General features: G+C 45.9%; 1 protein-coding gene and 1 long non-coding RNA gene across 2 annotated transcripts; both read right to left on the bottom strand.

The window, feature by feature from the left end:
- Positions 1-1,134: 1,134 nt before the first annotated feature.
- Positions 1,135-4,190, bottom strand: LOC138824940 (uncharacterized). The gene is made up of 2 exons (XR_011371236.1): positions 3,804-4,190; positions 1,135-1,496 (listed from the first exon to the last, which is right to left on the bottom strand). It is a non-coding gene; the product is annotated as an uncharacterized lncRNA (long non-coding RNA).
- A 127-nt stretch (positions 4,191-4,317) lies between these two features.
- LOC138824960 (sperm motility kinase 2A-like) lies at positions 4,318-8,568 on the bottom strand. Its single transcript, XM_070019353.1, has 4 exons — positions 8,547-8,568; positions 7,689-7,743; positions 4,432-5,564; positions 4,318-4,328 (listed from the first exon to the last, which is right to left on the bottom strand). The coding sequence occupies exons 1-4, from the start codon at positions 8,566-8,568 to the stop codon at positions 4,318-4,320; spliced, it is 1,221 nt and encodes a 406-aa protein (XP_069875454.1).
- Between the last annotated feature and the right edge of the window lie 3,455 nt (positions 8,569-12,023).

Below are 12,023 nucleotides of genomic sequence, written 5' to 3'. Positions count from 1 at the left end.
GGCTGGGGGGCACTGCTGTTCCTACTGCCTGGAATGCTCTTCCCCAGACACCCAGCTGCTCACTCTCCCATCCTTCCCCAAACCCCCCTTGCCAAAGAGGTCTACTCTATGGTACCCTGCTCAAAAATGCAACCTTGTGCAAGTATGTATGTACACATACACACACACACACACACACACACACACACACACACACACACACACACACAGTATTTCCACCACTCATCCTACTCATTCTTTCTGCCTTACATCTTTTCCTTTTCATATATACTATATAGTACTTTTGTAAGTTTGGATATTCTCATTCTCCATGCTTGATTGTAACCTCGTCTCTCACCCTGTGGTCACTGGGTAATTGTCCATTGAATGAAGGCCTACCCATTCCCTCACACACTTATTCAACAAGTGTGCTGCCACATATGGTCAAAGCTCTTTCCCACTATTTTCCCATGACTCCTCTCCACAGTCCCTGTCACCCTCGCCTCGTGGTCTCCTCACCCGTGTTTCCAAGCCCTTTGCCTGAAGCTTTGTGCCCCTCAATCTGACATATGGAGATGCTGTGCACACACCAGCTCACCTGCTCCTCCTCTGGGAAGCCTTTCCATCCCACATTGGCTCCTTGCTCTTCAGTTCTTCCAGGTCTCTCCTCTAGCCACGTTCCCGTCCTGCTGGCTAGAATCCTAGGGTCTGTGTTAGGGTCTGTGTGACATTCCTGCTAACTTGTGGGAGCCACATCCTCTAGACCACTTTTTGGTCCTGTTGCCTTCACCTGCTGAGCCAAATACACTCCAGCTGTTCCAGAAACATTTAGGAGTCTACTAGCACGCATGTGCATCAGACTGTCAATTGAAAAGTCAAAAGTAGACTTGAGTTTTGGAGAGTGAACTCATCTGGCCCCTTGAGACAATACTGGCAAGGAATCATAAAATGACTTGCCTCCTGCTTGGCTCACAGCCCTGTCCACAGTTTCAAGGGGCACATTGCCCTTCCCCCACAATGTCTCCATAGTGCAACCCAACTCTGAAATCCCACCCAGTGCAGCTCCATTGAGGAATCCTCTCTACTGTCCCCTACCTCCCCCACCCTGCAAACCCACCAAAACCCTCTCAGCCCACAAAAAACAATCCCATAGCAGGAACTGAAAAATAATATATTTGCTACAGAGGGAGGTCTACAGGGCACCACACACATCCCACAGGCTCTTATCCTTGAAGTACCTTGTGTGTATCTATCAGCCTTCTCTGTAGGAAAACAAGTGATGCTTACCTGGGACACCCCAGAGTTCATGTGCCCCTCCCCCCAAAGGCTGTCTCTTATTCCCATGTGTCCATGTAGGAATGGACATGAAAACATTATCAAATTGTTTCCAGCATCTGGTCTGACCCTTGGTGACTGTAATTGCCACAGTGTGTCATGGAGGAATGATGGCACTGAGATTAGGCAAGGAAGGCCAGGTTGTGGTTGTCATCACATTTTCTTCCCGTTTGCTCACTGCCCTGCAGGAAAAGGCACTGGAAGTCATGGGAAATGGAAGAAGAGGGATAGGTTCAGTTAAGACATCCCTCCCCAAGACAGCGGTGATCCCAAGCCCCTGATCAGCAATCCGAGTTTTATTTGCTCATAAACATGAATGGGATCAAATCTAAAGGAAAGAACAGGAAAAAGTAAATTCCAATAAGCACAAGGGATACTGCAAAACACGGGAAAACTCAGAGCTCTGGGGAGAAAAGGGCTCTCAGAATCAGGTTCTCACAGAACAACTGCTCTTCCTGATTTTGGCAGACCGTTCTAGGGAAGCTTTTGAACTCCTTGGTATTTTATAAGCACCGTCTTGAATGGGAGGAGAGGGGGAAAACTTGAATTTTGAAGCATGTTCTTAATAGCAAACGTGTGCAAAGAGCAGGACTAAGCTAGAATATACAGTAAGTCATGTGATCCTTTCCACCTCCTGTGAGATGAGCACGAGGGTCCTCATCTTGCAGGAAACTTGAGACTGACAGTCACATGTTCATGCTTTTTAACATTTTCTTTTCAATACTGGAGTTTGATCTTAGGGCCCTGTACTTGCTAGGTGGGAGCTCAACCAGATGAGCTATGTCTCCCCAACCTATACCCTTTTAAGCTACTTTTTAGTTATGGCCTCAAGTTTTTTCCTGCAGGGAGGGGGACATTTTCAGACTATAATCTGCCTCCTGGGCCACCTATGTAGCTCTGGAACTACAGGTGATGTGCCACCACACCATGAACCACACAACTTCATGCTTTGGAAGCCACAATCTGCTGCTTAGGACTAGTAGGAGCTAGCTTCTGAAGCCAAAGCCAGTGATGTGAATTGAAGCCCGGTCCCTCACTCTCACAGCTCTCAGCTGCAGCCCTCAGGGCAGCAAGGTCTTGTCACCTGGCTAACTTAGACCTAGCCAAAGGAGCCATTGTGTCACTGGGAGGAGATTGAGAGTAAAGAAACCATTTCTGACCCATCTAGATCTGCATCAAGACTTGAACTTGAAGGAAGAAGTACAAATTTTCCTTCCTAATTCCCTCTCTATGTGCACACTGGATTTCCACATCATTATGTTCGGTTTGTAGAAGACTTATTTCTAAAGGAATTCCTGAGCAGCCATCTGCTTGGGTGCTTCTGAGACATCTTGGTAAAGAGAGAAGGAAGCTGCCAATCAATCTTGCAAAGGGGAGTTACTTGCTCTTTCACTAGGAAACAGAGGTGCACAGGTCCTTTAGCATGCAAATACTCTGACATTCTGAGGGCATCTCAGGCCTTGGAGAAGCTCATGAGTGGTGTCAGAAATGCCAGAGGGCTGCCAGTGACTGTGTCCAGACAGAATCTGTCCATCAAGAGTCAAGTCACAGGCCTGTCCCCAGGAGGTGGCTGGCCAGTGCTACACTGACCTTAGATGGGGCTACCCAACTCCAGCAATACCTCCCAGAGCAACAAAACCAGGGTTTTGTAACAGCCACAGCAAGCTACACTCAAAGGGCTCCTCCTTCCACATAGCCATCATGTCCAATGGATCTCACTGGGAATCTTCCATGCAATCTTCCATGAGGCCTAAAGCCTTTACATGGAAGATGCCAGGGGAAAGGAAGCACTATAGTCAAAGCCTGGTGCTCTGGGGAGAGAGTGCCGGCTGGGGGCCTCTTGGGGGACTCATAGAATCTGTACAAAGATATGCCAGCACTCAGTGCACTCTTATACAGTACACATGTCCTTCTCTTCCTCTCCATTCTGCACATCCGCCTACCACTTCCTTCCCCAGCAATATTTACAGTGTTACTCACACAGCTGTCCCTCACAAAGGTACACAAATACCTTTTAATAACATCAGAGAAACCAACCTATGCTACACCAGATGAACAAAGTCAAAAGCATTGACAGTTGTACTTGGCTCAGGACTGTAATCCTAACTATTTCAGAAGATGAAAGTCAAAGTGAAAGCCAACCTTGGCAGACCCCATCTTTAATTAACTAGAAAAAAATGCAGGCTTGGAGGTGTGACTCAAGTGGTAAAACACTAGCTAGCCATGAGCATGTAAACTGAAAGACAGAGAGACAGAGACAGAAGCAGAGAGAGAGAAAAGACAAAAAAGATTCAGGGAGGGAAGGAGAGCGAATGGAAGAGAAAGAGAAGAGGATGGAGAAGAAGGGAAAGGGGAAAAAGAGTAGGAGAGTAATAGGGACTAAGTAGGGATGGTCGAAGGAACAAGGTAGAGAGGTGGGAAGTAAGGGATCAAGGCAGATCCACCCAGCTCAGAAGGTGCAGGCAGCTTGAGGCCCCCTTTCAGCTTACCTTTCAGCATTGGAAAACCAGCGTAGTATCAGCTGTCCTTTCACCAGAAGGAATCCCAGCTGGAGAATCCCCTAGCACTTGTCACACAACCTGGCTGTGCTGGACTGAGACCTCTGCTGGGTATGCTGGGCACACAGCAGTGTGAACTCCCTGCACAATTCCCTCCCCTCCTGCAGCTCTTCAATTCCACACCTCTCTGCTTTTTCACAGCCCAGTGAGAGTCACCCCAAAGGTCTGAGTCTGGTGGTTTTCAATTGTGCTGTTTCAGAATTCCACACCCCTTTCTCTGGGACAGCTTTTTTCTTCAGCTGTGGTTATTACTTTGGGACCCTCACACAGCAGCAGAGTCTGCGAAAAATGATGACTATCCTGTTTGCCATCCTCCGCCAGCCCTGTCTATTATCCCAGCTGGAGCCTATGGCCTCCCCGTGAGGCTGCCCGGAGGGAAGGGCATTTTCCACTGAGTGTGAACGCTCTATTCTGTTCAGCCAGTGAAAAGAATCCTGGCCCCAGATTAAGCTGGATCTGGAGCAGAAGGGAAGGACAGGCAGACTGGCACTTCTCTTCAGAAGTGACTGTTTGTCATCACCATGCAACTGGAATTCTGAGGACAAACTGAAGGCATTACATAGTGTGGGTAAGCTGGCTCTCCTTCGTGTAGGGAGAAGGCTGGTGTAATTTTCCTCAGGCGTTGTGCATGGTGGGATCGCCAATGGCATCGTTTTCAATTCTACACTTCTGGCACTCTCTCTTAAATTTTCTTGGATGACCAGGTAGGTGCCCATGGCTTCATTGAATGCTCTGTCCTGAATTGCCTTCTCAGTGTCAGGTTTGCTGTACCCCATGTCGCACATGACTGTTACAATAATGGGGTCCAGCTTGCTGGGCAGTGGCTCATCAGGAACCAGGTCAAATCCCACATCTAGAGCCAGCCATGGGTGTTCCATTACTTCCTCAATATTGGGCCTCTGATTGGTGTCCACAGTCAGCAGTTGGGAAAGTAGATCATGTCCCTTTGCAGACAAGTAAAGGGGAGCAGTATAGTTGGCCTCTAGGACCTGTGCCCGTATGTCGGCAAATTTCTTCCCCTCAAACGGGAACTTTCCTGTTGTCATCACATACAAAAGCACGCCTAAGATCCAAATGTCTACCTTGTAACCATCATACATTTTGTGCAGGAACATTTCAGGTGGTCGGAATATCAAGGCTCCACAAACCCTCTTTAACAACTGCCCTGGGGTCAGCCTGATGCTCAGCCCAAAATCACTGATCTTGGCATTGCGATTGGCATCCAACAGGACATTGTTGGGCTTCAGGTCTCGGTGTACGATTCTGTTCCTGTGAAGGTAGTGCACAGCACTCACTATCTGTTTGAACAGCCTCCTGGCTTCATACTCGACTAGGTGGTGGCAGGAGGATTTGACAATCCATCCCATGAGGTGTCCCCGAGGGGCCAGCTCCATAACGAGGTACACACAGTGTTCATCCTCCATCACCTGGAACAACTGGATGATGTGTGGGTGATGTATACTCTTAACAATATCCACCTCGTTTTCTATCTCATGGCTCTCCAGTTCTTTTTTTGGGAGAAATTTCACCGCCACCATGGTGTCTGTGAGTCGGTGATGGGCCAGCTTCACATAGCCAAAGCTGCCATAGCCGATGATCTCCTTCAGGTAGTACTGTCCAACGAAGGTGATTCCCTCCTCTGAGGAGGAAGAGGAGCTAAAGTAGTCGCTGTTGTAATTTGACATCTTCCAGCTGGAATGGAAAAGTAATCAATCTTAAAATTATTTAGCTGATCTAAAGTTGGCAGGCAATAAATCTTAAGGAAAATGAGCTAAACTAACAAACAAATAAATGCAAACCCCAGAATAATGAAACACAAACACAGTCCCCCCACATCCAAAGAAAGTAACAAAATATCTGTGAGTTAGTCCAGGTGGGTCACAAGGAAAATCTCCCCCACTATAACTGACAAAGGTGGTCTCAGAGCACTAGATTCTTATGTACCCTGCTCACAATGCTCTGTGATATCAAGGGGGGAAAAGACCAATCACAAGTGGAGCCAGTGACATCAGTGAGGAAACAGACCAACCAGAGTCTAGCACACACCCACTGGCAGTTATGCTTTTAGGCCTGTGGGACTGTTGCCAAGGGAGCCTGGCAATTGGAAGGATGCCAGTGCTGCTACCATGACAGCCATGTGGGAACCACAAGGACACTGGCCCCTGGCCTCTGACCTTTGTGGGGGCTGGGCATACCAGGAAGGCCCCTGTGGGGACATCACCCACTTTACTCTGTATTGTGCAGAAATTACAACACTGCTCTTGTCCCATAGCATTGTCTACATCTAATTGCAAAGGAGCCTGAGAGGAGGCTGTTATGATTTGACTCAAAAATGATTTCCACTTGAGAAGAGAGACCAGATAACCAAGATTAAGTCATAGTTTTGTCCCAATCTTGTTTGTGTTTCCTGTTTTCACTGTTTCCTATGCTCCTTTGTTGCCATTTTTACTGTTTTTCTTTGGCTTAATCATTTCTTAAATCTTTGTCCCTCAACGATTTGAAATGAGTCATTTTGCTTTTTCATATCTTTAGTACAGTTGTCTCTAATTTTAATATATCTAACTGTTCTGCTAAAAGCCAAGCATGAAATACTAAGTCTATCCCAGAGGAAGATTCATAGTTTATGGACCTGAAGCTTATTCTACTTGACAGGTCTTTGTAAGGAAAAGGAATAAATAATGGATCAGGCACTAGTGGCTCACACCTGTTGTAATAACCAGCAGGGCCTGGCCCGCTGGAGGGGGCCGGTGTCGAGAGGCTGACATCACTGCCCCACAGGATTTGCTGTCAAAGCTGTCAACAGCTGTCAAAAAGTGATTGGCTAGTGGGCTGGGGGAAGGGCCTGAGTGGTGGTTGAAAACCCTTAGGCAGCTGAAACCTTTAGAACCATTGGAGTGGGGGTAGGGTGCAGCCTTTACAGAGGCTGCATGTTCTAAGGAGCAGGGGGTTGAGAGACAGCAGGAGAAAGACAGCAAGAGGCACCTACTGGAACAGCAGGGCAGGCCTGTGGAGTAGAGAGGCCTGCAGAGAAGGAGCAAGGTAGGAAAAAGAAAAGCCTTTCCCTTTGGACATTTGGAAGTTTGGAGGTGGGGGGAGTTGGAGATTTGCAGACCAAGGTTTGCAGACCAAGAAAGGTCAGGACCATCCATTGGAGGCTTGGTTCCGGGTAGCTAACCCAGGACAAGGTAGTTGCAGGCCCTCTTTCTGGTGTAAACATTGTAAATAAAACTCCTTTGTCACCTTCAGCCATGCCTCGACTGATTGTCTCGCTCCCAGGTCATAAAAGTTGGAGGTCCCAGAGAGATAATCCATCAGGACAGCATTAGGCCTTGGCCACCAGGAAGCCCTCTCATAGCTAAGCACCTTGGCCCTCAGAGGAGAGAGCCTCCATCGAGTTTGTTTCCCTAGGACCAATGTGGACAGGAGTCATTTGGAAACCCTCCAGGTGTGAGTCTGGGTAGGCCTGCATTTGGGGGGGCTTGCTGGAAGGCTGGATCAGCATTATTTTCAGAGTCTGAGGCAGGGGACAAGACTTCACCCATGCCTCCTGGGGCTTCCTTGAGAAGCCATCTGGGACTTCTTTGAGAAGTGGTCTGGGACCTCCTCGAGAGGTCATCTGGGACTGCTTTTAAAAGTCATCTGGAACTCTCTTGAGAAGCCATCTGGAGCTTCCTCAAGAAGTCATGTGGGACATGCGGGTTAAGTATATCTGTGGCTATTTGACTGTGTCGGCTTCTTACTACTTCTATGTGTCCTTTATACTCATCCACTTATTCCTTTCTTCCAGGATGGGATGAGGAGCTTCTGTGGGTTTACCCCTGGAACGTATGATTAACAACTACTCTTCGTTTGTTTAAGGATACAGGTGGACCTGTTGCAACAATGAGAAGTACAAGTTGTCAGGTCCAAAATGAGCTTTACAACATCGGTGCGGGGGGGGGGGGAAGGGAGGGGAAAGAGAAGGATTGGGATTGGGGGGGAGGGGGGAGGCTGGGAAGGGATGTGAAGGGTAAACAAAGGAGGAGGCTGCAATGCTTGGTAAGAAATGTACGCATTATCCTGCCCATGTAATTGTAACTCCTCTGTACAGTATGTTCACAAATAAAATTAAATTAAATTTAAAAAAAAACAAAAAAAAGGCATCACAGCGTTGATATTCCTGTAGTCCTTATCATCCTTGACCCTCTGTGAATTAGAGTGCCCTTCTTTTGATGATGGATGGCCATCTAAAGGAATTTTGACCTCCCCACAGCATGCAGGGTTCAGCAAGTCATTTTTCAAAATCATAATCAGGTTCCCTATATATGTGTGGATTGACTTAGTAGCTAACAAGACTCCTTGGCTCAGGGAATGTTTTAAACAATGTCCTAAACGTCTTGTATAATCCTGTGCCATCAGCACTTCTAATGTTTAGCCCTCCCCTCCATACCAGCAGTGGTTCCTTGTACCAGCCTGAGGGCTTCTCCATGGATCAGACTACAGCCCCCTTACTATACCTGAGACAGGTGCCAACCCCTGGGGGAGACTATGGGCAGGCCTTCTTTCTAGTGTATGTTCCCCTTAAAAACAAGACAAAACAAAACCTGACTCTTGGAGGTTGCAGCTGCTCCTGGTTCTGAAGTAGCTAAGGATGGGCAGTTGCAGACCGACTTATTAATCAAACTTCTTTGTTACCTTTAATGGTGCCTCCACGCATTTTCTCGCTCATGGGTTACTATAGCAGGAAACTCCGTGGGACTCTTCTTGACAATTAATCACCAGAAAACTGCAAGTGGCCCTGTGACTCAAAGTGGAAGAGAGCTAGCCTTAAGCAAAAAAGGCTCAGGGGCAGTGCCCAGGCTGTGTTCCAGCCCCAGGCCTAACAACAAAAACAACATTAAAAATGAGCTGGGTGTAATAACACTATACTCACAAACACAGAATACAGAAGGGAGAGGCAGGAAGTTTGGGGGTTAAGGCCAGATTGGCCTGTATAGTGAGTTCAAGTCCAACCTGGACTACATAGCAAGACTTAGTTCCAAAAACCATCCTCCCCCAAAAGTTCACTCACAGAAGAATCTCAGAGAGCTGTATCTCCATAACCCTATTTCACTTCCTCTATTACTGTCCCCTACTACTTTATCCTTTGTCTTTTAAAAAGTCTACATAATGAGTTGCTGTCACTTATCATGTTGGTTTATACATGAGGGTTATTTAGGTATCCCAACATATACTCTTTCCCTATTATTGGTTCTTCTTATTCTCTCCCTCCCTTCTTTTCTCTATTTACCACTTCCTCTTCTTTTTTATTTCCTCCTTTGCTCTTCATTTGCTTGTCGAAATTTTCCTCCCTTTGTATTTTTCTCCTTTCATTTATGAGATAGAATTGGGTGATATAGCCCAGACTGAACTGGAATTCATGATCTTCCTGCCTCAGAATTATGAGTGGCAGTACTACTGGAGTACATTGGCATGACCAGCAAATTCCCAAAGGAAGAGAATACTGGGCCATTATCTTTTTCCATGGAGTTCTCCCTCAATTCCCTAGACTCTTCACACACATTAGGCTGTTTCATTTCCTATATGTCTCTTAAACTCTTTTCTGAATTTTCTGTATTTTTATCCTGTCCCAGTCAGTGGCCCCTAGCCTTGGGGCAGTTCCAAACAGTGACAGACACAACCAAACTTCTCTGAGACCAGGTATCTTGGGCACAGACCCATTCCGGAACTGGGTATGACAGGGCATAGATGAGGTGTAGACCGTCCCCTCAATTCAGGACCCACAAGCCATCAACTGAGCAGGTCCCATTAAGGAAACACACTCTGAAAGGAAATCCTAGGTCAAAACCATACCACCTGCAATCCCTCATTCAATGTGGCCAGATCTAGTTATTGGTTCTAGTGAATAGACCTGGTAGAAATAAGAGATATCACTTCTGAGACTGCATTAAAAATGGCTGCTGCACTCTCTCTATCTCCATCTCTCTCTTTCACCCTTTGCTCTGGGTGAAACAAATGCATGTGTTAGCAGTCTATGGAGAAGGCCCCATGACAAGGTGCTGCACCTTCCAGATGATTGCAGGAAGACAAGAGCAGGAAGTAGACAAGCCTGGAGATGACCATGGCCCAGTGGAAACTTTCACAGTTGTCTCCTGAGCTCCTCACACAGAAACCCCTGATAAGCTAATCTGGATTCCTGAACCCCAGAAACTGAGTGAGAATAAATGCTTGGTGTTTGCATGTTATTTGTTACACAGGCAAGCCACTGAAATGGTGAGAAATACACAACAGAGGTCATGTGATTCATCCTTTCTATATCCAAGTGCCATGGCCTACAGTTCAGTTGTAGTCTATAGATTACAATCCTGACTACACAGTCAGAAACCCTATATTGAGTCACATTCTAGTCCCCAAATACATGTGACCTTGTTACTGAACTTACCTACACCTCTGTTTATACTTAGGTATATACAATACATATTTTTTAAATTGTCAGCTTAATTGAGACAGCTGATGGTAAAGAATTTTCAAATGAAAAATGCTTCAATAGTCATTGGGGACAATCATCATTAATTGCAACAACATAATCTACAGCATAAATGACTATAGTTATTACCTTACATGAAGAAAAGTCCAGCAATATTACCAGTAGAGCAAAATAGCTATTGTTTATTGCCCATTTATTTTCCAGGTACTATTTTTGTCCATAGTTATCTGTTTTGTGCAGGTAGTGGGACTTTAACTCAAGTGACCCATGTTGTCACTTAGCTTTTCCTTTCAAGACCACTGCTCTAATGTACAGGTTGTTATGTCGAAAATGAACTTTACAACTTTGGTGCAGGGTGGGAGGGGGGAGATTGGGTGGGGGGAAGGATGGGAATGGATGGGAAGGGGAAACAAAGGAGCAGGCTACAATGCTTGATAAGAAATGTATTCATTATCTTGCCCATGCAATTGTAACCCCTCTGTACAGTATTTTCACAATTAAAAAAAGAAGAAAAAAAGACCACTGCTCTACCACTTGAGCCACATCTCCTCTTAGTCTTTTTGGTCGTTGACTGGAGTCTTGAGAGCTTTTCTGCTGGGCTACCTTTGAACTGTGATGCTCAGATCTCAGCCTCCTGAGTAGCTATATGATAACAGGTATGATCCACCAGTGCCTGCCTCCAGATTCTATTTTAGCAGTATTTCTTTATGCTTATTATGGTATATTTTTAATCCACATAATCACTGGAAGTTACAGTCTCCTAGTTTATAATTTTTCCTAGAGAATGCTGTGATTCCAAGAGGCTAAAATCCTCAAAGTCTCACTCTGACAAAGTCACTGCTATATTTAGGTATTGAATGTACTAGAGAGCAAAACTGGAAGATGCTGGGGGCCCTTTAAGAGGTGAGTCCTTATGCAAAGGTCCTCAGGTCAAGAGCTTCCTGCTCCCCAATTTTGCTTGTCACCTGAACATCTGCTCTGACAATGTTCCTATCAGGATATCCAATCTTTGTCAGAGGCCCAAAGCAAGAAACCACCTGATCTTAGACTTGAACCCACAAACTGTAGGGAAGCTAAAGAACCTTTTTAATTATAAGCTAATTTCTTCAAATATGTTACTGTAATAAAGTAAAGCTGACCAATGTAACTGTGTTGACAAGTGCTCCCCTTCTGTTTGTGTCTGTCTGTCTGTATACTTGATCATGATCATATGGGCCCAAGCACTGTCCCTGAACTTTTGTGCTCAAGACTAGTGCTCTACCACTTTGAGCCGCAGTATCATTTCCAGTTTTCTGGTGGTTCATTGGAGATAAGAGTATCTTGGACTTTCCTCCTCTGGCTGGCTTCAAACAGTGATCCTCAGATCTCAACCTCTTGAGTAGCTAGGATTACAGACTTGAGCCATCAGTTCCCAGTTCTCCTTTTTATTTTTTTATTTATTTTTATTTTTAACTTTTTTGTCGGTTTTAGGACTTGAACTCTGGACTTGGGCACTGTCCCTACGCTCTTCAGCTTTACCACTTGAGCCATAGCACACTACTTCCGGTTTCCTGGTAGTTCATTGGAGATACGAGTCTTACAGACTTTCCTGCCCAGGCTGGCTTTGAACCGAGATTCTCAGATCTCAGCCTCCTGAGTAGTTAGGATTACAGACATAAGCCACCAACGCCCTGCTCTCCTTTTTA

Source organism: Dipodomys merriami, unplaced genomic scaffold (genome assembly GCF_024711535.1).
Source record: "Dipodomys merriami isolate MVZ:Mamm:240054 unplaced genomic scaffold, mDipMer1.0.p SCAF_130, whole genome shotgun sequence".
Lineage (NCBI taxonomy): Eukaryota > Metazoa > Chordata > Mammalia > Rodentia > Heteromyidae > Dipodomys > Dipodomys merriami.
Note: the sequence above shows the minus strand (reverse complement) of the source record. Positions and strands in the feature narration are given on the sequence as shown.